This window comes from Trichechus manatus, unplaced genomic scaffold (genome assembly GCF_000243295.1).
Source record: "Trichechus manatus latirostris isolate Lorelei unplaced genomic scaffold, TriManLat1.0 scaffold00027, whole genome shotgun sequence".
In the NCBI taxonomy this organism is placed as follows: domain Eukaryota; kingdom Metazoa; phylum Chordata; class Mammalia; order Sirenia; family Trichechidae; genus Trichechus; species Trichechus manatus.
Window position 1 is genome coordinate 22,065,277 of NW_004443963.1, and position 25,493 is coordinate 22,090,769.

Genomic DNA, 25,493 nt, shown 5'->3' on the forward strand with positions numbered 1-25,493 from the left:
CCCAGAGATTCCTTGGGTTCCTGGCCTAAAAAAGGGTCAGGACCTGCAGATGTGAGAGTGGTATGGGGCCCAGCATCGTCCTGCAGTCTGACCAGCTTCTGTTGGAAGAAGATGATCTGGAGAGGGGCTTTTAAAAACAGCTGGGTAGTCTGGGACCAGAAGTAAAGCAGCAAAGTGAGGGGGAGAGAGACATGGCAAGAGGAAAAAAATTGACTCTGGGCACTTTCATTCTGAGCTCCCCAGGCCAGACTAGGGCAGGGGGCTGGGGAAAAGAGGGAACAGGGTCTATTCTGGAAGGGGAGGAGTCCTGGAGGCAAAGGGCAGGAAGAGGGCTGGAAAGGAGAGGGGGTTAGGAGAGAAGCTAGGCCCCTTGGTCCCCCTCCCCCAGACTAAGATAAAGATTAGAATCCTGAAAGGTGATCTCATCACACAGAACCAGGGCCAGGGGAAGGAGTGGGGAGGGGGCCACTGTCTTTCACTACTAGAGTCCCTTCCTCTTCCACAGAAGATCTGAGGAGAATTAGGGTCCTGGCTTCCAGCTCCCAGATCCTACAGCTAATAGAAGCTGAAGGTTGGAACACTTTACAAGACACCACCCCCACCCCCTGCTACAATTCTCCAGGTTTGGATCAAGAAGGGACTAAGGGACCAAAGGCCCCCATACCACTCCCCGGCTCTTGGCCAACTGCCAGATCCAAGGTAGGGGCTCAACAGAGGTTTCCATATCCTACAAACGAGAAGGGGGAGAACTGGGGCAGAATCCTTGTGAGGGACCCTAAACTCCTGGGTTTTCAATTCGGCCAGCTTCAAGGGCGGGGGCGTGCAGGAGCCGGTGTAGGTCCTCTTTCAGGCTGCCTGGGAGTGCTCTGTACCTCAACTCATGAGTCCCAAAACCAGCTGGCGGGAACCCAGGCATCCGGTGGCCCCAGGAAGGCAAGAGGGAATCCCAGTTGGTCAGATGCCAGAGGAGTCTCCTGTCTCTTTAGACCCCAAAGTCTCCTCCCTGAAGAAGTAGGGGAGACCCTACACACATGTACAGGCTCCCTTCACCCTCCAGAGGTGATTCCTTTCCTCATTAGGAAATTCTCCGCTCCCTTTTTCCGACTCCTTTTCCGAGCGTTTACGTTGTACATCTGGAAAGGCGGAGGGGAGGGGGGAAGAGGGGGAAGCGCGAGAAGGAGGGGGAAGAGCCCAAACCGCCCAGTCTGACCCAGTCCGGACAACAGCCTCCAGCTGGGGCTGGGGAAAGGGGGGCGTAGAGGTGCGCCCCCCCACGCCCCTTCGGGGTGGGGGGCGCGGGCTCAAAGTTCCAAGGACCCAGGAATGCCCCCCCGCCCGCCCCCCTGGCCGGCGGGGGGAGGGCTCAGCCGGGAGTTTGGCAAACTCCTCCCCGCGTTGAGTCATTCGCCTCTGGGAGGTTTAGGAAGCGGCTCCGGGTCGGTGGCCCCAGGACAGGGAAGAACGGGCGCTATGGGGAGCCGGACGCCAAGGTCCCCTCTCCACGTCGTGCAGCCGCGCTGGAGTCCCCGGCGCCGAACTCTGCTGCCGCCGCTGCCGCTATTACTGCCGCTGCTGCTGCTGTTGCCGCCGCCACCCCGGGTCGGGGGCTTCAACTTAGACGCGGAGGCCCCAGCAGTGCTCTCTGGACCCCCGGGCTCCTTCTTCGGCTTTTCGGTGGAGTTTTATCGGCCGGGGGCGGACGGGTGAGTGCGGAGGGCTGGCGGCGGGTTGGGGGAGAAGGTCTGGAGACTGGGGGCGCGGCTGAGGTCTGGAGGGGACCAGGGCTGGAGTTTGAGGGGCGGAGTTTGGAAGGACTAGGGCTAGAGTTGGGGGCCCGAGCTAGAGCAGGGGGGAGACCGTGGCCGGCGTGGAAGGGGGCCTGGAGTTTGAGAGAGATCAGTGGGGAGACGTGTGGGGTGGGGAGAGGATACGAAGCTGGAAGCTGGAGAAGTCTGGGCAGGGGTCTTTGGGCCAAGGGAGAGGAAAGTGGGCAAATGGAGACAGCAGAGGGTCTCCGGCTGCGATCCGAGGGCTGCCGGGACCGGAGGCGGGAGGGTGTGCAGAGGCTTTGTGGGGGGCCCTGGGAGACCTCGCGATCCAAGGAGACCATTGTGCACAGAGAGAACAGGTCGAAGCAGAATGAGCTGTGCTTAATAAGGGGGAGTCGGAGACTGAGAGGGTAGGAAGGTTAAATGGGGGCCAGCTTCATCCTCCCCTCCCCCCTTAACCCAGACTGGGGAAAGACCTAGGACTGGGGAGGGCAGCTCGCTCGCCTTCTCCTCGGTTTGCTACTCCACCCTCCACTCCAATCTCTGTTCAGATGAGGGGGATTGGGAACATTAGGGGAGTCTCGGGCACTGGCCCTGTGGGCGCCGGGGCTGGGGGGCAGGCTCAGCCAAGGGCGGGTGCTCGGATGTGTCGGGAGGGGTGTGTGTGCGCGCACGAAGCGGGTGGGCGGTTTCCCTCTTCCTCTAGCTCTTGGGAGGAAGAGAAAAGCTGATTTCCTGTAGCTTGTCGGCTTGAGCTGAACTGAGACCGGGACTTCTGGGGCTGAGGTCGGAAGCTGGGGAGACGCTGGCTCACTGGGCCCAAGAACCCAGGGCAGGGGCCGCAGAGAACAGGACACCTGGGAATTCTCAAAAAAAAAAGTGCCTCGTTCCCAGCTCAGCAGGGTGACAAGCAGACCTGGACCCTCGGTGCCTGGAAAATGGGGTACCCACAGGTTTGGGGAAACCGGGGCTAGAGCAGAGGCAACATTAGAACAAGGATATTGGTTTAAATGTAGGAGATGAGAGTAAGGGGAAGGTGGCTGCTCCTGCTTTGGGCCAGGGACCCCCCAGGCCAGATACCCCATCATCCACAGTGACTGGAGCAATCTTTCTCCTAAATCTCTGAGCTTTGAGCTTCCCACTGCTCCCTGCCTCCCCCAAGTATCTCAGGGTTTGATAGGACTTCTGTCTGAGGTGAGCTGTTTTCACACATGGAATACGGTTAACTGATCTCTACTCATTTTCTTTAATTTTTGGAGAAAAGAGGTTAATGTAGCTAATTCCATGGGTGGGGGGGGGCGGTTGCAGGGCAAGTTTCTCCTTTGTGTGGAGGCCTTGGGGATGGGGAAAAAAGAAAGATGTTTAGGCCCCAGCTGTTAGTTCTGTGCTATTCAAGGTCCCCACCCAACCCCCACCCCACCCCCCTGGCCTCTTGCCCAAACCCCGTTGCATCACCCTGGCCTGGAGCCTCTGCCAGGCCTGGCCTCCCCAGACCCCCTCAAACTTCTCACCACAACCCTAATGGAGTAGAGAAGGGGGAGGGAAGGAATGGAGTCTCTTCCCCTGGATCAAGGTATTCAGTTGTCTTGCTTTTAACCTTCCTCTTACCTCCCACCTAACAAGAGTGTCATTTCCCTTATAAAACACTCCTCTAAAACATCTGGACTTTCATGTACACAGTCCTGGTCCCCTAGGTGTCTGTTTGGCCCTTGGCCTGATCCTACAGTCCCTAAAGCCATCTTCTAAAACAAGACCCAGCTTTCCCATCCCTTCCCCCTCCCTTCCTGCTCATCTTCCCTCCCAAGAGAACCCAGGTGTCCACCTTGCACTCCTCCCCCTCTCATTTTCTCTTTACAATCCTCTCTTAGAGTAGGACTCAGAACGTTCTGCCTCCCAGTTCTCCCTCCGAATGACCTCCCACCACAGCTGGGCCTTCAGCCCCCACCCGCCACCTCAAACATAGCCCCTCACCTGTGGCCATTGCCCGAGGGGGAGGGCGCAGTGTTCTTGGTCTCTCCTGCATCACCTCTCATGATGAACACCGGAGCAGCATCAAGGGACAGAGCTGAGCACCAGAGAGGTTACCTGGTAGGGAAAGGGCAAAGCTGTAAGGACTGGCAGTGCTTGAGGAGAATCCTGGCCCCCAGTTACTGTTTTTTTGTTGTTGTTATTCTGAGTATTCAATGAGACAATATATGGGAAAGGCACCTAGTCTATATGGGAGCCCTGGTGGCGCAGTGTTTAAGGGGTTGGCAGTTTGAATCTACCGGCCACTCCTTGGAAACCCTATGGGGCAGTTCTACTCTGTCCTATAGGGTCACTATGAGTCAACATCGACTCGACAGCAATGAGTTAGGTTTCATTTTAGTCCATAGAGGTTGCTCAGTATATGTGAGGCATGGTTTTTATGGAGTAGCTGTTTTCTATTTCTGGGTCTCTTCTCCTTGGCCACTTAGTTCTTTGTCTTAAATTTTCCTCCATTTCTTACTTGCTTTTAGTACTTGCTTGTAATAGTGATATTAATACTAGTCCCTCACATTCCTTTTGCACTTGTTTGCATATCTGTTTTTCCACTGGACCGTTACAAAAATCTTTGCATTAGGCCGAGCAAGCATTGTAGCCCCATTTTATATAAATAAAAACTGAGGCTTTAGGAGTCATAGAAGTTTCAAACTAGAAGTTACTTTAGGGATCATTCAAGGAAACCCATCGTTTTATGGGTTTAGTATCCTAGGCCTAGAGAGAGAAAGTGACTTGGCCCAGGGTACAATCTGGAAAGGTGGGCTGGCCTCAGCCCAGATCCTTATTCTCTCCTGATATGGCCAAGCAGCGAAAAAGAGGAAGACCCTCAACAAGATGGATTGACACAGTGGCTGCAACAATGGGCTCAAGCATACCAGTTGTGAGGATGGTGCAGGATGGGACAGTTTTGTTCTGTTGTACATAGGGTCGTTATGAGTTGGAATCAACTCAACGGCACCTAACAACAACAACACAGCCAAGCAGAGGCAACTCTTTCTCCCCAGCAAGCCACGCATACCCCCTTGCGAACGCCAGAGGTCCTACACTGACCTGTCTGGGGCTGCTATAGGACCTGTAGCCAGGCCCTGGTCCACTTGCAGTTTCCCACCCCCAACCTTGTCAGGCCAACAGAGTCAAACAGTAACCGTGTATTGAACGGAGACTTAGTTAATCAGAAGCCTAGCTGGGGAGACACTAGAGAGGAGAGGAGAGGAGAAGCTGGCAGTGGAGTAGACCAGAACACTAGCCTAGGAATCGGGATTCTTGGCTTCTGGTTTTCATCCTGGGAAGGACTCTGAGTGACCTTGGAAATGTTACCTAACCTCTCCTGAGACTTAGTTTTCTCATCTTTAAAATGAGGGCATGAGTCCCGGTCAGCAGTTTTTAAACTTTTTCTTAGGTAGCAAAAAACGAATTTTTTTTAAATTGTTGTACTTTAAGTGAAAGTTCACAATTCAAGTTAGTCTCGCATATAAAAATTTATATATACATTGTTATGTGACCCTAGTTGCTCTCCCTATACTGTGACAGCACATTCCTCCTTTCTACCCCGAATTTCCCAAGTCCAGCCAGCTCCTGACCCTCTCTGCCTTCTCATCTCACCTCTGGACAGGAGCTGCCCATTTAGTCTCATGTATCTACTTCAGCTAAGAAATGCAAAATTTTTTTTATTAAAGATTGTTTCTTTATAAAAATTCAAATGATATAAAAGGGAGTAAGGTGAAACAATCTTTTTTAAAAATGATATCTTAGGGCATTCTACGTTAAACAGATAAAAAAGTTTTTTCTAAAAGAAGATGGGAAGGGGTATCAGGACCAAGCTGGCCTCCTCTTGCTCCACAGGGTAGTGCTGAGGCATCTAAAGAAAGTCGTAAAACCAGTAGACTCGCTCTACTGTGCCTTCCAGCTGTGGTCACCTGGGTCTCCAAAAATCAACTCTGAGATTTCAGGGTTCTGTGGTTTCAAAATAAATTATGGCAATTATTTCTTCTCTTGGACTCCATATTTTTTAAGAGTTTATCTGTCAAACTGCATTGAGTAAGGAATAATTAATTCCTTTTCCCATTTTTCCCATTAACCAAAAGTATCTATAGCTGCCAATCAGAGCTTCTGACCAACATGAGATAACCAGGTTCCCCACACAAGCTGATATAATTCCAGCCAAAAGCAAATACACTTGAGGTTTTAGTTAGCCTGGGTCCCCTTATCAGGTAAATGCATGATTTCCATTAGGCTTTCTGAAATATTGAAAATAGCCTAAGGACCCTCCACTGTTACCTTCTTGGATCCCTATGAGGGCCCAGCTGCTGCGGGATTTGGGAAGCAGGAAGTCGGAGTGGGAGAATAAGGACAAGCTGTCTTTCATGGTATTCCAGGCACAAGGTGCCTCACTTGGCACCTTGGGGACAGCATTGTTTATTGGATTGACCTGGGGACGCTGGGATGGAAGGGCCACTTAATCCTCAGGAATAAGCCATGTGTGGTAGTCAGGGAAAAGGAGCCCTGGTGGCTCAGTGGTTAAGCACTCAGCCGCTAACTGAAACGTCAGCAGTTCGAACCCACCAGCCGCTTTGTGGGAAAAAGATGTGGCAGTCAGCTTCCGTAAAGTTTACAGCCTTGGAAACCCTATGGGGCAGTACTACTCTATCTTATAGGGTCGCTGTTAAGTCAGACTCGACAGCAATGGGTTTGTTTTTTTGTTTTTGTTTTTGGTGGTCAGGGGCAGGTCTAGGTCTGTGACCCTGCCTACATACCAGGTCTCCTGAACCTTCACACAGCCAGAATGGATATGCCCCTGGGCCTGTGATCTTGTGGGCTTTACAAACTTTGTAGGGCCTGTCTCTCACCTTCCAACACTGCAAAACTCCACGCTTCATCCTCAGGCCATTCTAGGAGTTCTCAGGCCCAGCTCCTTCCCCAGAGCAGGGGGATGTTGGCAAAACTGGGATGGGAGCAGGATCTCTTGGCCCCAGCCCTGTGCTTTCTAGGAAATAGAATGTCAGAGCTCCAGGAGACTTTGAGATAACCTGTTCAACTTCTTCACCCAGAGAAAGCGGGAAAGGGTATTGCCCCAGTCCACACTGAGCTAGTGCCTGAACCAGAACTCCTGACTCCTGGTCCACAGCTCTTTTCACTGCTTTCTGTTACCACAGTCTAGCTCAGGTCAGTGGCCCTTCCTGCCTTCTGGAGCCTGAGGGCACCAGCCAAGTTCGCTGGGGGCTGTTTTAAGGGGGGGTGTACCCTTCTTTCCTCACACAGCCCTGGGACAATGTAACCTCTTCTCCTCTCCCCCCATCAGTCTCACCTACTGGGGCCTGGCAACTGACCAGGTCACTGTGCCTTTGGAGGGGCTACCTCCCACCCCCCAACTGGATGTTATGCCTGAGTGAGAGGGTGGGGCTCGGTGGGTGGGAGACAAACGGAGAGAAGTGAGACGTTGGAAATTACAGGAAGCCACAGGCAGTAAACATTTCCTGTCCTGAGGGTAACCAAGGCTGGCACCCCACCCCCCATCACTTTAGGAACTCTCCTCTCCTGCCCAGCTCCACCTTTATTCCCCCTGGATTCTGCCTTTGCCCTCCTCCATCCCAAGGCCCTCATAAACCCCTCCTCACTCCCCACTTTAGTCCCCTTGGACCTACTTTCTCAGGTATTCCCATCCCTATTCCTCCTAGGATCCAGTCTGCAGCCCATCTTGGAGATGGCCCAGGACCCACAGCATTTTGTTCTGTTGTGCATGGGGTCACCATGAGTCGGGCAACCTGAAGGCAGCTAACAACAACAACATTCCTCTCGAACCCCACCCCTCTCATCCTTCCCTCACTCAGTGTACCTAGTCCTCTTTGAAGACACTCCCAGCTTTTAGGACCTCTGCTATGTCCCTGGAAACCCTGGTGGCGTAGTGGTTAAGAGCTACGGCTGCTAACCGAAAGGTCAGCAGTTCGAATCCACCGGGCACTCCTTGGAAACCCTATGAGACAGTTCTACTCTGTCCTTTATGATCGCTATGAGTCGGAATCAACTCAACAGCAATGGGTTTTACCACATCCCCGACTTGGGCCCTCTTTCCTTGTGTGAGAGGCTGAGGAAGGTACTCAGATACCAGGGAAGGAGTGGATATTGGGACTGTTGAAAGCTGAAAGGGGACAGAAATCATTAGAGATGGAAAAACTCAACATCTGAGATAGAAAGAGAGAGAGAGAACCCAGAAACTGAAACCAAGAGAGCAAGCAGTCATAGGGGCAGAGGGACAGAGAAATTGAGAAGCAGAGACAGAGGCAGGCACAGGAAAAAAGCAGAGACCAAGGCTGGCAGGGACACTGGCACAGGAGCCGGGTCAAGTTGCCCAGGCTACCAGATACAGTCCTCATGGGAGACCCTGAAGGAGAAAGCCAAGAAGGTGAGAGCTGCGTGGAGGCATCAGGGCCAAGGGGTCCAGGGACGGTAACAGGCAGATTGCCCAGGACCTTAGCTATCTTAGCTATGACCATTCCATTCCATAGGACCACATTGGAGGCAACCTCTCCTCACTGTCTCCAGGGGGAACTGAGGCACTATGTCCAGAACTAGGACCTCACTAGAGCAGATCTGGATTCAGACTCCTGGGGATGGTGTGTGAGAAAGACTGAGACAGAGACCCAGCCAGGACGGGAAGGTCCAAACCAGGGCCTCAGGGTGAGGGCAGGCCCAGACCCAAGCCCAGGGGAACGACCTTTCTTCACCAGTCCTCCAGCTCCTGTCTCCACTTCTGCTGTCTGATTTCCAAGACTCACATTTTCCTCCTACACACCCCAGGGCTGGGCAGCTTGATGCCTGGGTCTTGGTCTAGGGAAGGACTCTGGCTTGGTATTAGAAAGAGCAGGCTAGGTGAGAGGGCCCTGGAGTCCCTGGGGCTGCATCTTTAATCTAAGGAGGGACATGGGGAGAGGAAGAAACCAGGGTCCAGGCCCTCTGGTCCCTTTTCCCCTTCAGGAAATTGTCTCTAGTTCCCCCTCGCTTTAATCACAGGGTAAATAGGAGAGAAGAGAGAGCGGAGGTGGGGGGGAGTGTTAGTGACAGCGGCACATGGGGACCGCCTGACTCCAGCCTGTGCTTCTGGCATCTGTGGCATCTTCTGAGATATAAATACAACCCAGGGGGGCATCTACCCCACCCCCTAGCGAGCCCTGGCCCAGTGGCCTGGGGCCTGGGGCCTTCTTCCACCAGGAGAGCAAGGAACCACCCTTGAACTACCTCTCCTTTTCCCTTCACAGGGTCAGTGTGCTGGTGGGAGCACCCAAGGCTAACACTAGCCAACCCGGAGTGCTGCAGGGTGGTGCTGTCTACCTCTGCCCCTGGGGCATCAGCGCCTCACAGTGCACCCCCATCGAGTTTGACAGCAAAGGTAAACAACCCCTTTGGTAGGCAGGGGTGGGTCAGCGAGTGACTGGGGGACAGGACTGCAGCTTGGGGGCAGGGCTTGGGTGGTACGTGGAGCCTGCCCCGTTGTGGCCATGTCCCTTCCTAGCCTGCTGGTTGTCCAGCTCCCTACAGCGGCCCCCCATGGCACTCACACCGTGTTCCCAATTCAGCCCAGCCCAAGGGGGGCGGGCATGATTCAGAAACATGTGGCTCTCATTTCCCCTGAATCACCCACAACTCAGGGAGGCCAGGGCAGCAACACAGACAAAGACAGGGAGAGTCACACAAAACATTGAATTCATTTAACTAAACCCTGACTGAGTAATAGTACATGCCAGGCACTGTGATGGGTACTGCAGGGGATTTAAAGGTGATTAAGCCACCGCTCTCAAGGAGCTCACAGTCTGGAATAGATGCAAAGTAGATGGGAGGGAGACAGAAACTAGAGATAAATAATAACAGCTAACCCTTAAAGAGCACTCACTCTGTGTCAGACACTGTTGTAAATACTTTACATATATTAACTCATTGAATTCTTGATATAAAGAATTATACAACTCTATGAGGTATTATTATCCTCGTTTTATAGGTAAGAAACAGAGAAGTTAAGTAACTTGTCCACAATCACACAACTAGTAAATGGTGGAACCAGGATATGAATTCAGGTAGTCTAGCTGCAGAAATAAAGACACGTGTAGGGACAAAAAGGGAGAAACAGGGAGAGACATGAAAGATGGAGACAGTGGGAGAAAAACTCATGAAATAGATTAATAAAAAAAAAGCCTGAGCCACTCCTGAAGTCCACCTTTCAGCCAAAGATTAGACAGGTCTATAAAACAAACAATAACACACGTGAGGAACGTGCTTCTTAGTTCAGTCAAGTGTATGAGACCAAATGGGTAACACCTGCCCGAAAGCAAAGACGAGATAGTAGGAAGGGACAGGAAAATTGGACGAATGGACACAGGAACCCAGGGTGGACACGGAAAGGGGGAGAGTGCTGACACAATGTGGGGATTGCAACCAAAGTCACAAAACAATTTGTATATAAATTTTTGAATGAGAAACTAATTTGTGCTGTAAACTTTCACCTAAAGCACAATAAAATTTTTAAAAAAAGTCTGAAAGACAGACGAGAATCAGAAGAATAAGAAAGGCTGTCTCATAGAGGGCAGACATAGGGCTTGGGAAGGGAGAGACAGAGAGAAAGTGAGAGACATAAGAGACAGAGATCTCAAAAAAGTCAAGGAAAGAGATGGAGTAAGATGCTGTTAGAGACACAGGTAAGGGCAGAGAAGGACAGCCAGAGGGTTACCCTCTTGGGAAATAGCCACCCATCCCCACTAGCTCCCTATCCCTTTTCACCACAAGCATCCTTGTCCCAGCTAGGTGAGCAGGCAGGGGAGCCAGGGGAAGGCAACTCTAGAACCCCCAGGTTCTGTGTGTGTCTGTGTGTGTGTGGGTGTGTGTGTCTGTGTGTGTGTGTAGGGGGTGCTGAGTCAGGCTGTGCAAACTATCCTTCCCTACACCTCTTTCCAGTGAGTCGTGGGGGCTCAGGGCTTGGAAGTACTTGGCATCCCCAGGCTGAGGGTGGAGGACCGTCCTGGGGAAGAGGGTGGGGGCAGCTCTAGGGTTCAGCTGCCCTTGGGGCCCTGGGCCCAGCATGACTCCCCTCTCTCACTTCCCCAAGGCTCTCGCATGCTGGAGTCTTCACTGTCGAGCCCAGAGGGAGAGGAGATTGTGGAGTACAAGTCCTTGCAGTGGTTCGGGGCAACAGTTCGAGCCCATGGCTCCTCTATCTTGGTGAGGGGGTGGGTGGGCTCAGTGAAATGGTGGGTAGGGGATGGGCAGTGGTTGGATGGAGCCAGATAAGCCTACTGCCCCTACCCTTCTGGCACCCCTAGGCCTGTGCTCCACTGTACAGCTGGCGCACAGAGAAGGAGCCACTGAGCGATCCTGTGGGCACCTGCTACCTCTCCACAGACAACTTCACCCGAATTCTGGAGTATGCGCCTTGCCGTTCAGGTAGGGGCATGAGGGGACCTGTGCCCCATGTCTGCCTTATCTACTTGAGTGTCTTCTTATGCTCAGGGCTGACTCCCCCTGTTAGCCTTTATGTTCACTGTCTTGTCTAGGGAGGCCCTTTCTCTGGTTTGCTCTCCCACCTCCTTCCCCATGCTCTCACCTCTTTCCTGTGTGACCCATGTATGCAGGGCCCATCCTTCACCACCTTCTTCCCTCACAGATTTCAGCTGGGCAGCAGGACAGGGTTACTGCCAAGGGGGCTTCAGTGCCGAGTTCACCAAGGTAAGAGGGTATGCTGAAAGGGAAGTGGCTGGTGGGCAAGTGGACACAGGGAGATCAGGACCAGAAGTTAAACTTACCCCCTTCCCCCTACAGACTGGGCGTGTGGTGCTGGGTGGACCAGGGAGCTATTTCTGGCAAGGTAAGTCCTCCCTATGCCATCCGTTGGCCCCCTGCACACAACCTCCCATCCCTGCTCCCAGCCTGAAATCATCAGTCCTTCCCTTCTCTGCTCCCTTAGCCCCCACCCCAGTTCTCCTTTTCTTTTCTTGAGATTTACATGTCCTATTCCGCCATTTCCCTCCACTCATTTCCCTTCCTTGAACCAGACTTCTGAAATCCTATGTATTTGGCCCCCAGTACCCTCCTTGCCACCTCCCCCCCATCCATCCCCTCCTCATCCCCTTCCCCAGGCCAGATCCTGTCTGCTACCCAGGAGCAGATTGCAGAATCCTACTACCCCGAATACCTGATCAACCTGGTTCAGGGGCAGCTGCAGACACGCCAGGCCAGTTCCATCTATGATGATAGCTACCTGGGTGAGCAAGCAAGTGGGGAGGGACCCACATGGGGAGAGCCTCAAGTGTTGTCCCCACTCACCCCGTTGTGTACTTTCTCCCACTTGGGCAGTCTGGCCCCCCTGCCATGCTTGTCTTGTGCAGGCTGATGGTGAGGGCCCAGTAGGCGTGGGGAAAGTCTTAGGGGATGGACCAGGGCAGAGGGATCCCTGAAGCAAGGATCCTAACATCCACCTACTCTGCCCCCTAGGATACTCTGTGGCTGTGGGTGAATTCAGTGGTGATGACACAGAAGGTAAGTGTATCCCCAAGCTGGGGCCGAGGGAGAGTGTGGCTAGAGACCCAGGAACAGGAAGCACAGGAACTGAGATACGTACCCCAGTTGTCTAACTCCCCTTCCCCCGCCCTCAGCCACAAGTTTTTCCTTTCTTTGCAGACTTTGTTGCTGGCGTGCCCAAAGGAAACCTCACCTATGGCTATGTAAGACCCAACCTGACTCCCCTTTCCCACCCCTCCCCTGGCTAATCACCACCATTCATGGCAGTTTGTGAGGGTTCAAAAGATGGATCAGAACGTGGGCTCTGTAGTCAGACCTGGGTTCAAGTTCTGGCACTTACTCTGGGTGGGTCTTTCTGTTATTTACTTACACTCCGCTTCATTCCATAAAAGACCTTGAGCCTGCTTAACCTGTCTGAGCCTCATTCTCCTCTGTATAATGGAATAATAATAGTTCTGACCTCACAAGGCTTTTGTAAGGCTGAAATGAGATCATGCATGTGAAAGTACTGAGTGAACTGTTAGGCAATCTACAACTAGTAGCTGTTATTATTAGACCAGGACAAGTCTTTTAAAAAGATACAGATAAGAATGCCATAGGAGTTCATTTAATTGATAACATTTATTAAGGCAAGGTAAGAGATAAGCAGATGAATAAGACATCATACTTCATCTCATAAGGTGCTTCTAATCAAGTACATAAGATAAGACACACACACACATAATTATAATCTAATTGGAGCTACTATTTATGAGCCTTCAGTGCATCAGGCACTGCCTATTCATGGTTTCTATTCTTCGTAACGAAAGTGGTTGCAACAGTACATCGACAGGGAACTGCCAGAAATTCAAGCCAGATTCAGAAGAGGACGTGGAACAAGGGATATCACTGCTGATGTCAGCTGGATCTTGGCTAAAAGCAGAGGATACCAGAAAGATGTTTACCCATGTTTTATTAACTATGCAAAGGCATTTGAGTGTGTGGATCATAACAACTTGTGGATAACCTTGCAACCAATGGGAATTCCAGAACACTTAATTGTGCTCATGTGGAATCTGCACATAGACCAAGAGGCAGTTGTTTGAGCAGAACAAGGGGATACTGCGTGGTTTAAAATCAGGAAAGGTGTGCATCAGGGTTGTATCCTTTCACCATACTTATTCAATCTGTATGCTGAGCAAATAATCAGAGAACCTGGACCATATAAAGAACACGGCATCAGGATTGGTGGAAGACTCATTTACAACCTGTGATATGCAGATGACACCATCTTGCTCACTGAAAGCAAAGAGGACTTGAAGCACTTATAGATGAAGATCAAAGACTACAGCCATCAGTATGGATTACACCTCAACATAAAGAAAACAAAAATCCTCACAATTGGGCCAATAAGCAACATCATGATAAAGGGAGAAAAGATTGAAGTTGTCGAGGATTTCATTTTACTTGGCTCCACAATCAACACCCATGGAAGCAGCAGCCAAGAAATCAAACAATGTATTGCATTAGGCAAATCTGCTGCAAAAGACATCTTTAAAGTGTTAAGGAGCAAATACATCATTTGAGGACTAAGGTGCGCCTGACCAAAGCCATGGTATTTTCAGTGGCCTCGTATGCATGCAAAAGCAGGACATGAGTAAGGAAGACTGAAGAAGAATTGATGCATTTGAATTATGGTGTTGGCGAAGAATATTGAATGTACCATGGACTGCCAGAAGAACCAACAAATCTGTCTTGGAGCAAGTACAACCAGAATGCTCCTTAGAAGCGAGGATGGTGAGACTTCGTCTCACGTACTTTGGACATGTTATCAGGAGGGACTAGTCCCTGGAGAAGGACATCATGCTTGGTAAAGTAGAGGGTCAGTGAAAGAGAGGTGGATCCTCAATGAGATGCAACAATGGGCTCAAACACAGCAACGATTGTGAAGATGGTGCAGGACCAGGCAGTGTTTTGTTCTCATAGGGTAACTATGAGTCGGAACCGACTCGACGGCACCTAATAACATTCGTCATAGCAAGCCTATGGGGTAGATATTACTGTTCACATTCTACACAGGAGAAAACCGAGGCTCTAAGAGACCAAGTACGTTGCTTAAGATCACCCAGCTAGTAAATAGCTGGACAAAAATTTAAACCAGGTCTGTCTTCCTCCAAAGTCAGCACTCTTTCTGCACTATGCTAAATTGCAGAAAAGTGGTTAAGGCAATATAACAGTTTAGGAGACAAAATAACCTTCTTTCTAGGGATGGGATGGATCAGAAACTGTTCTGTAAAGGATCAGCAGAGATGAGAAGAAAGGGCCTTCCAGGCAAGAGCATGAAGAAAGGCATGGAAGAAAAGGAAAAGAATTTCAGGCCACTTTGGCAGACTCATGGGCTGTTTGAGGATGAGGGTAGTAAGGAAAGACTGAGCAGAAACAGAAAGGTTCCGGCCAGGTGCTCCAGGGCCTTGGAGGACCACCAAGAAGATGAGACTTTGTGCAGTGGGCAGCAGGGAACCACTATGGGTTTCCAGGCCCGAGGTAGCCATCCTCACTCCGCTGTAGGACAGTTAGTCAGTCTGGCTGCAGTGGGGGGATGGGTGGTTGGGGGAGGGGGACCTCGCAGCAGGAGAACTGGCTGGAGGCTATCCAGCACTCCAGGGAGAGGGCTCCCACCAGAGTAATTGTACTGAGAGTGGGGAAGAGAGCAGGGATTCTGGAAACTTGGGGGGCTGTGGGGCCAGTGGCTAAGGGAGGACATAGGGTAGACATGAGTGTGTGTTAGGGGGCACTGGAAGGTGAGGAATGACTTCAGTTTTGAACTTGTTGGTTTTGAGGTTCCCACATACATTCAATCATTCGGCTAATAATTATTGAGTGTCTGCTGCTTGCCAAGCACTACTTTAGGCTCTACAAAGAGTAAAACCAAGTCCTTGCACTCACATAGCTCACATTTTAGCTGGTAGAGATGGAAGACAGACAGATAAATATGAAATGTGTCACTAGTTGTTAAGCGATACGGAGAAAAATAGTAAAGCAGGCATGGGTGGAGCTACCCCACAGAGAGATGGGAATGGAAGGGCAAAGCTCAGGAAGGAGATAGGGACAAGCAGTCTGTGTCTCCAAGGAATGCCTGTCCCTGGGTATTCTGTACCTATTTGCCCTCCATCCATGGGATGGTCTAGGAGTCCAGGACCAATGGGCCCATCTCCTCATCCCCCAGGTCACCATCCTTAATGGCTCAGACGTTCGATCCCTCTACAACTTCTCAGGGGAACAGGTGAGGACACACCCCAGTTTGGCCCTCTGACAACAAAACCCCAGCCTGACCCAACACCCTCAGCCCAACTTTCCAACCTCCCAGGAGTCTCTGAACTCCCGCTCACAGTGCCTGTTGCTCCAGTTTTTCGACTCTTTAGTTCTGACTCAGTGCTGCCCCTTTGTCCTCCCCAGATGGCCTCCTACTTTGGCTATGCAGTGGCTGCCACAGACATCAATGGGGATGGGTGAGTAGTGGGAAAGGGAGGGGGAAACCACATACCCTTCCCAGGTCCAGGAGGGAAGAGTGGGGGTGGGGCAGAAAAATGCAAGGAGAGTTTTTTCCAGGATTTTTTCTCTGGGTTCCCCTTGCTCAGGAACAAGGAGAGGGCTGAGAGCTAAAAACCAGAACATCTCAGGTCTTCTGACTTGGGTGGGAGGTAATCTGGGGCCCAAGATGCCTGGGATTTTCTGGCACTAGGATTGGAGGTTTGGTGGCAAAGCAGGGTATCTTGATGCCTGTGTTTTGCCCCTACCCCCAGGCTGGATGACCTGCTGGTAGGGGCGCCCCTTCTCATGGAGCGGACAGCCGACGGGCGGGCCCAGGAGGTGGGCAGGGTCTATGTCTACCTGCAGCACCCAGCTGGCATGGAGCCCACACCCAGCTTTACCCTCACTGGCCATGACGAGTTTGGCCGATTTGGCAGCTCCTTGACCCCCCTAGGGGACCTGGACCAGGATGGCTACAATGGTAAACACCATGGGCTCAGGAAGCTGAGGAGTCAGGGCCTGAGTCAGAGGGATTTGGGGGGAACATGGCTGTCACCTAAGACCCCCAGTGACTTGCCAAAGAGCTCTATGGACTTTAATTCCAATGTCTGGGTCTTTGGGATTGACAGATGGGAAAAAATAAGGTCTTAGGGTCTAGTGGTAGAGATTTGGACGCCCGGATTCCTGGACTACTGACTGCTGTGTGTGTGCCTTGCAGATGTGGCTATTGGAGCCCCCTTTGGTGGGGAGACCCAGCAAGGGGTAGTGTTTATATTCCCTGGGGGCCCAGGGGGACTGGGCTCTAAGCCCTCCCAGGTTCTGCTACCCCTGTGGGCAGCTGGCCACACCCCGGACTTCTTTGGCTCTGCCCTGCGAGGAGGCCGAGACCTGGATGGCAATGGATACCCTGGTGAGTTATGCCCGAGGCCCCTTTCACCTTAAATTCCCTGGTCACAGACCCTACAACTACCCCTTCTGCACCTTTCCCAGCCCTCTGAGCTGGGTACAGCTCTAGACTAAGGACACCAGGTGGCGCCGTCACCTCACTTCAGCCTCCTTAAGTAATGGAACTAGGAATCTCTCCTTAGAAGGGTGTTAGGAAGGATCCTAATTTGGGGCTTGCTGTCAGGGATGATTTCTTGACTTCTTGCAGATCTGATTGTGGGGGCCTTTGGTGTGGACAAGGCTGTGGTCTACAGGTATGAACTCGGGACAGCCTGGGCAAGTGGAACTGGGGAATTTCTCAATAAGGCTGAGGTTGGGAGTCAGTGCAGAGGACCCTGGGGTACTGGGGCTTGGGAACCAGGTTCCTGAGCCTAGGTTACAGGGAACCTTAGGTCTATCTACCCTACATCCACTCTCCGCAGGGGCCGCCCCATCGTGTCTGCCAGTGCCTCCCTCACCATCTTCCCTGCCATGTTCAACCCTGAGGAACGCAGCTGCAGTTTAGAGGGGAGCCCTGTGGCCTGGTGAGCTGAGGCCCAAGAGATTGCGGAGACCTGAGTCTAGGATACCTCTGTCTGGGCCTGGGCGGGGGTGGGGGACCATGTCTGTCTTAAGAAGGGGACAAATGGGGGTATCCTAGTCTGGGTGTGGCTGGGAGGTAGGTGGAGGATAGGATGCCTGTTCCAGTTGGGTTCACCAGCTTTCCTCTTGGTCTTTCTGCAGCATCAACCTTAGCTTCTGCCTCAATGCTTCTGGAAAACACGTCCCTGACACCATTGGTGAGGGAGGCTACCTGGGTCTGTCAGGCACTGGGACAGGGAGTGGAGGGGCTGGGGGCCTGGGTCCTTCGCTTCTCTCTGAATAGATGAGGAAGGAGAGGCAGAGTGTCCTGACATACATCCCACCACAGGCTTCACGGTGGAACTCCAGTTGGATTGGCAGAAGCAAAAGGGAGGAGTGCGGCGGGCGCTGTTCCTTACCTCCCGACAGGCGAGCCTGACCCAGACCCTGCTCATCCAGAATGGGGCTCGGGAGGACTGCAGAGAGATGAAGATCTACCTCCGGGTATGGCCCTGACTGCAATGGGATGAGGGCTGGCCTGGGAGGGTAGTCACATTCCAAGTAAGGGTTTGGGACTCTTGTGGGGCTGATGAAAGGGGCCCTCTGTCAGAGGGGCTGGGAACAGACTGCCAGGGCCCCTGAAGCAATGAGAGTGGTCAGGTTTGGATTCCTGGATTCTTTTGGACCTGAGCAGACAGAGGGAGGTGCAAGAGGCTGAGAGCCAGGCCACCAAGTCCCCAGAGTCCCCTGACTCTGCAAATCCTCTCCCCTGGCCCCAGAACGAGTCAGAATTCCGAGACAAACTCTCCCCAATTCACATCACCCTCAACTTCTCCCTGGACCCCCAAGCCCCTGTGGACAGCCATGGCCTCCAGCCTGTCCTACATTACCAGAGCAAGAGCCGGATAGAGGACAAGGTAAGGTCAGGGCTGGGAATAGGGGCCCGGGAAGAGAGAGGCCTGAGTACCTGGGGGCGAGGTCCTGGCGGGGGTGGGGGGCACCTATAGCTCAGGAGGGGGTCTAAACTCCCCTTCTGAAAGCTGTCCTGCTCCCCAGGCTCAGATCCTACTAGACTGTGGAGAGGACAACATCTGTGTGCCTGACCTACAGCTGGAAGTGTTTAGGTGAGTAGGAGCAAACATCAAGCCAGGGGTTCCATATGCCAGGGTCTTGTAGCAGGACAGGTGGAGCCTGGAAGCAGAACACCTGAGTCTTGGTGCCTGAAAAAGTAGAGACGACACATACTAGCTGTGTGATCTTGGGAAGTTACTTAACTTCTCTGAGATTCAGCTTCTTCACCTGTATAGTGGGAATAGTAACATCTATTTCTCTGGCTTTTTAGAAAGATTAAATGAAATAATCTACATAAAGCATCTAGTTTACTGCCTGTCCTATAGTTGGAACTCAGTAAATGATGTCTATTATTACTGTATTGTTATTGGTATGATTATGGACCATTGTCTTAATTGTGGATTAATTCTTCAGTGTCCCTTATCTTATGTCACCTCAGAACTCCCCCATCCAGGGAACAGAACCACTATGTTTACCTTGGCGACAAGAACTCCTTGAACCTAACTTTCCATGCCCAGAATGTGGGTGAGGGCGGCGCCTATGAGGCTGAGCTTCGGGTCACGGCCCCTCCAGAGGCTGAGTACTCGGGACTCGTCAGACACCCTGGGGTGAGAGGGGATTCTCTGGAGAGGCTTGGGAAAGCAAAGGAGACCCTGCCAGAGGGAACACCCAAACCTTATCTGCACCCACTCCACCTCTAGAATTTCTCCAGCCTGAGCTGCGACTACTTTACTGTGAACCAGAGCCGCCTGCTGGTGTGTGACCTGGGCAACCCCATGAAGGCAGGAGCCAGTGTAAGTCTGGGAGAGAAGAGGAGGAAGCTAGAGGGGGAGAAGGCCTGAGACAGTGACTGGCCAGTCCAGAGCATAACCGTGGGGTGGGAAACGAGGGTTGGAACTGGGGTGAGGCAGGCGCCCAATCTAATAGTCCCGCTTCCTTCCTTCCCTATCTTGCAGCTCTGGGGTGGCCTTCGGTTCACAGTCCCTCATCTCCGGGACACGAAGAAAACCATCCAGTTTGACTTTCAGATCCTTAGGTAGGGAGTGGGTGGGGCCAGGCTGGGGCTGAGTCTGGGGCAAAACAGGGAGGGCTAGGCAAGGCCAGAGCCTGGTGCTGGGAAGAATTCTGGCTCTGCTGGGCTCCAGCACCACTCAGTCTCCCCTCCATCCCACAGCAAGAATCTCAACAACTCACAAAGTGACGTGGTCTCCTTCCGGCTCTCTGTGGAGGCTCAGGCCCAGGTCTCCCTCAACGGGTCAGTGCCAGGGCCAGATGGGGCCTATATGGGAGGGAGACAGACTTCTAGGGAAGGAAGCATGTGGGTCCCTTCCACTCTCCTCTAAATCACCCTCCTCCTTAGTGTCTCCAAGCCTGAGACAGTGCTATTCCCAGTGAGTGACTGGCATCCCCGAGACCAGCCTCAGGAGGAGGGGGACATAGGCCCTGCTGTCCACCACGTCTACGAGGTGAGGAGGGAGAAAGGCAGGGAAGAGCGGGTTGTGGGCAGATGAGAGGGCGTGGAGGAGAGAATGGTATGATGACGGAGAAGGAGGAGCTAGTCTGAGTGGCAGATGACTGGGACCAAAGGGAAGGGAGAGGGGCAAAAGAGGGATGGGCTGGTGAGTGATACACAAAGGCATAGGGCAGGGGCGGTGTGGGAATCAGCCAGTGGAGTTGGAGAGGAAAGACAGAGCCTCTGCCAGGAGTGTTGTTAGCTGGAGTGTATTTCTTCTCTGCTATTGATTCCCTCTGTCTCTTCTGATATAGCCTCCCAGCAGGGTACAATGGGGCTAAGGTGATCCAGGGTCTCAATGGGGCAGAATCTCTCCCTTCCTTCTGCTGATGGTTGTGCTTTCCCTCCTCAGCTCATCAACCTGGGCCCCAGCTCCATTAGCCAGGGCACACTGGAGCTCAGCTGCCCCCAGGCTCTGGAAGGTCAGCGGCTACTCTATGTGACCAGGGTCATAGGACTCAGCAACTGCACCACCAGTCACCCCCTCAACCCACAGGGCCTGGAGGTGAGGGGCCTGGAGACTGGCGTGGGGTGGGGAGGTCCAGAGGACCAAGGCTGAGGGGTTTGGAAAAGTCTCCTGGCGCCTGGAAGAGCCGATGAGGATGTGGCCGAAGCTAGGACTGAGGCCACTGAAAGCTCAGAAGGCCACAGACACCTCAAGGCCCCGGGAGGGAAGAAGCCTCTTTTATCCATTGTATTTATCTGTTTGCCTGGAAATTCCTTCCTGTATTTCTTGCCCTAGCATACTTCTGGGGCCCAGCTCTATGTCACCTCCTCTGGGAAGCCTTCAGACCTGTCCCCCTGGACTCCAGCGCCTGTTTTTTGAAGTTTATATACTCCTTAACGGCGTTTAATTAAATGAGCACCTATGCTGAGCACTGTCATAGGCTCAGGAAATAGCTCACTGAATAAAACCAGCAGGGTCCCCACTATCGTGGCGCTTACATTCTAGTGGAAGGAGACACACAATAAAAATTAGAGAAGTTAACTGGTAAGGAAAAGTGATGAACGTGTGGTGCTGATATGCTATGATAGGACTGGAGACTATTTAAGTTGAGTGATCAGGGAAAACTTCTTGAGGAGGTAACAGTTGGACTGAGGCCTGAAAGACAATAATGAACTGATCTGTGAAGACTCAGGGGAAAGCATCCCAAGCAAAGGGAATAGCCAGTGCAAAGGCCCTGAGGTGGGAACGAGGGCCTAATTATTTATTTACACATCTCCATGCTCTCCCTTCATGTAAACTCCAGGGACTATGTTTTATTCATTTCCATATTTTAATGCTGAGCTTGGTGCCTTACACATAGGCGGTGACGGGTGGATGGATCGATGAAGAGATGGGTAAAAGAATAGGTTGACGATGCTCTGGAACCCAGGTGCAGGCTGATGTAGAAGCTGTAATGAGGTAGGAGAGGCAGGCAGATGAAGATCTCTTTTCTCTTGCAGTTGGATCCTATGGGTTCCCAGCACCACCAACTGCAAAGACGGGAGGCTCCAGGCCGGACCCCTGCCTCCTCGGGACCTCGGATCCTGGTAAGTTGTGTTACAAATGAGGTCTGCATCCAGGCATTGAGTACATGTTTGAGTTCTCAGAGCCCGCGGCAGGGCAGAATCCCAGGTGCAAGCCTCCTCTTTGTTCCCAGAAATGCCCGGAGGCCGAGTGCTTCAGGCTGCACTGTGAGCTAGGGCCACTGCACCGGCAAGAGAGTCAAAGTCTGCAACTTCATTTCCGAGTCTGGTCCAAGACCATCCTGCAGGTGAGGGAACTTTACCTCATCCCTGACACCTGACCTTCAGCCCTGACTGGACTGACTTTCCCGCTTCCCCACTGCCCTAGCCACTTCTCAGTGAACGGGACCCAGGCGTTCTAACTCACCTTCCATGCCCTTGTGTGTAGACTGGGCTGTGTGTCTTTGGCGCCACCTAGGGGCCACACTGGGAGTGACATCTTCCCTTTCCTGGCTCATTCAAACCAAGAGGGAGTTGGAGGGACAGCATGCAAAGAATGATAGAAAAACAGAGAGATGGAAGATGAGTCTACAGTGGAGAGGCAAGCAGACATAGGAATAGTAAAAGCAACTGTTTATCTACTGTATACTATGGGTCAGGCATCGTCCTGGGTGCTTAACCCACATTAATAATTGAAAAAAAAAAATTTATTGAACATGCACTTATCTAATTCCATACTATTTAATTATTTAATTACATGTTTATTATCTCATATAAGGTAAATATACAGAGATTCAGAAGAGAATGAATCAAAAATAGGGAAAATGACAACCTGAGCCCTGGTGGCACAGTGGTTAAGCATTTGGCTGCTAACCAAAAGGTTGGCAGTTCAAATCCACCAGATACTCCTTGGAAACCCTATGGGGCAGTTCTGCTCTGCCTGTAGGGTCACTATGAGTCAGAATTGACTCGACGGCAATGGGTTTGGTGTGTTTTTTTTTTTTTTTTTTTTTTGAGCCAGACCATGGGGAGCCCTATGTCCCCTACATTCCAAGTGGGGCTGCCCTGACTACCTTGTCCCCTACTCATAGCGGGAGCACCAGCCATTTAGCCTGCAGTGTGAGGCTGTGTTTAAAGCCCTGAAGATGCCCTACCGAATCCTGCCTCGGCAGCTGCCCCAAAAGGAACTTCAAGTGAGTCCAGGGCCAGAGTTACTGGGCTCAGAGTACTGGGCCTGGCACTAGGGCTGGGACACAGGTGGGGCGGGGGGGAGGGTGTGGCTTGATATTGTACAAAATATCTATGGAGCATCTACTATGTGCCAGGCACTGTGCTAAGTGCCGGGGATACAGTGGTAAGCAAAAGCAGCATTGTATCTTCCCTCCTGGAGTTCACAGTCTAACAGTAATGACAACAATGTGATAAGTGCCAGTATGTTTACGGGAGCACATCATACGGGCACCTGAACTCAGAATCAGGGAAGGCTTCCTGGAAAAAGTGATGTTTAAGCTGAGACCTGAACAATAAATAGGAACTAACCAGGCTAACCAGTCAGGAAAAGAATATTCTGGAGAAAGGGAATGGTAGATGTGAAGGCCCAAAAGAAGAAACAATATTGCACATTTTAGGAACTGAAATTTTTAAGTTCAAAATGTTGTTAGCCAAAAATGCGAGGCGGGGGGGCATCTAGGTCCAATGGCAAGTAGGGGCCAAGTATAGGGTGGGAAGAACTTCTGGGTTTTCAGTGACCTCACCTGACTTGCTCCCTAGGTGGCCACGGCCGTGCAGTGGACCAAGGCAGAGGGGAGCCATGGCGTCCCACTGTGGATCATTATCCTAGCCATTCTCATTGGCCTTCTGCTCCTAGGTCTGCTCATCTACGTCCTCTACAAGGTTAGCCATGTCCTGCCCAGCCCGTGACTTAGCCACCCTCTCATCAGGCTCTGCCCTTGACCCAGTGCAGCCCCCAGTATCCACCTCCAGACCAACTCTCCAGCCACATGACCCCACCTCTGCCCTGGCCACATGCATCCCATGAGGACCCTGTCTATATGATCCCATACTTCATTCTACATCCCCTAGCTTAGAAAGAGTCTCTTGCCTCAAGCTGATAAATTTTCCGTACTTTCAAAAACAAAGTAACCCACCAATGACAAATATGTGGCATATGCTATCACTTCCCTCCCAAACCCATGGCAGCCATCACTAGCCTAGAAGTGGCCTCAGAATCCTCAAGAGGCTGCCACTATCGGACAGTCAGAACTGGCACTTGAGTTCAAACCTATTTGCCATTCGGACTTAACTGGGGGCATTTATATGGCACTGGGGAAAGACCCTTCCCCATACCAAACCACCCCCAGCTTTAGGGCTTCTGGGCCCATTGGGCCTGTCAGAGGTGTAATCTTGGCAGTCTGAATTCAGAGGCCACTTTTGCAGGGTAAGGAGGCTAGAGGCACTAAAATCCTTCTCATTCCCTCTTGGGATAAGAGCTGGGCAGAAATGGAAGCCAGGGTATCTAAACTCTCTTTCCTCTCTTCTATATTAGCTTGGATTCTTCAAACGATCCCTCCCATACGGCACCACCATGGAAAAAGCTCACCTCAAGCCTCCAGCCACCTCTGATGCCTGATCCAGACTCCCAAACCTGAAGGCCCAGTCCTTCCCCATCCCCCAGTCTGCTGACAGGGAGGGGCTTGGGCACTTCCTGAAGGTGCTGAGGGCCAGGGAGAAGCTCCTCTCCCCAGCCCAGAGACATACTTGAAGGGCCAGAGTGGGGGGGCAAGGAGCTGGGGACCCCCCCCATGCACTGTGAAGGACCCTCGTTTACATGTGCCCTCCTCATAGATGGGGGAACTCAGATCCAGGGACAGAGGCCTCAGCCTCCCTACAGCCTTTGCATTTGGGAGAGAGACTTCTCTGAAAACAACTTGGAACCATAACTGGGGAATCCATTCTCAGTTCTCTGAGCTTGACATGCCACCAGGACTTCCTGTCCAGCCTCATCCTGCAAAGATCTGCCCTCGGCCTTGCCAGGGACCCAGAGGAAGCCCCAGCTAAGAACCTGGAACCTGGGGAGTAAGACCTGGCAGCTCCGGAGAGTCCCCATCCTGGAACACTAACCATGGATGGTGCCCCAGGACCATCTCAGGGCAGATCCCAAACAAGGATTGATGCTGGCCCAGAATCCAGCTCCAGGGGGAACCAGAACTCAGATAGGACCAGATCTAGCCTATGGCCTGGGACTGATCCAGGACCCTGAATCAGACCATCGGTAACCTAACCAGGCGATCCAGGACAACATTTGGGCCTGCTCTAGACCTGGGCCTGGAGGCCCAATCAACCCCTGATTCAGGAGAAGTCAGGAATTGCCCAGGACCCTGAAGGGGCCATGATGGCAACAGATCTGGAACCTCAGCCTGGCCAGACGTAGGCCCTCCCATTCCCCCTGGAGAAAGGGGAGCCCATTGTCCTAGGCTCGCAGGATTTGGGTTCTGCCCACCAGCTGCACTGACGCTGCCCCTCCCCTCCCTGCCCAGCCTTCCCCTCACCTTGGCTCCGGGATACCCGGGACTTATTTAAACTCTGTTGCAAGTGCAATAAACCCAGCCTGGGGTCCCCACTGACCAGAGCTGGAATCGGTGTCCTTCTACCCCACTCTTTCTAAATCCAGTCTGGAATCAGCTTGGTGGGAAGGAGATGCCTGTGTTTCTCATAGCTTCTTTCCACTGAGAGCCAGGAGTATAAGCACCAGGAGCTGGGAAAGAGATGATGGAAGAGGAGAAAAGAGGACTTGCTTCCTCGGCCCTTCACCCAACCCCCACCGGGTCTGGTCCCCAACACCCCCAAGGGAGAAGAGAAAGGAATCCCTGCTCTCTGGGTTTGAGGATCAGAGGAGAATGCAAAAGGGAAAGGTCCAAGCTGGGGTCCAGAGGACTCATCTGCACTTTCCTAAATTATTCTGATTTGAATAATTTAGGAGACTGGCAATGACCCACAAAATCAGTTGCAAGAAAAAACTGTGGAACTAAATTAGAGAAAAGAAAGCCAGTTAGGTTTTTGTTTTATTTGAATGCTATCAATAATCTTCTGAAGTAGGTACCATTAACCCCAATTTACACAAGGAGAAGCTGAGGCCCAGAGAGGTTATGTCACTT

At 52.1% G+C, this 25,493-nt stretch overlaps 1 protein-coding gene across 1 annotated transcript; it reads left to right on the forward strand.

The window, feature by feature from the left end:
- The first annotated feature begins 1,456 nt into the window (after positions 1–1,456).
- Positions 1,457–24,832, forward strand: ITGA5 (integrin subunit alpha 5). The gene is made up of 30 exons (XM_023729089.1): positions 1,457–1,703; positions 9,044–9,174; positions 10,882–10,994; positions 11,096–11,216; positions 11,437–11,498; positions 11,592–11,637; positions 11,909–12,034; positions 12,264–12,308; positions 12,450–12,493; positions 15,496–15,552; positions 15,726–15,778; positions 16,073–16,281; positions 16,519–16,710; positions 16,954–16,999; positions 17,168–17,269; positions 17,469–17,524; positions 17,656–17,810; positions 18,086–18,223; positions 18,363–18,430; positions 18,817–18,985; positions 19,079–19,171; positions 19,334–19,413; positions 19,552–19,632; positions 19,738–19,843; positions 20,243–20,395; positions 21,337–21,423; positions 21,534–21,647; positions 22,431–22,532; positions 23,110–23,232; positions 23,885–24,832. The coding sequence occupies exons 1-30, from the start codon at positions 1,471–1,473 to the stop codon at positions 23,966–23,968; spliced, it is 3,189 nt and encodes a 1,062-aa protein (XP_023584857.1). The 5' UTR covers positions 1,457–1,470; the 3' UTR covers positions 23,969–24,832.
- Positions 24,833–25,493: the final 661 nt, after the last annotated feature.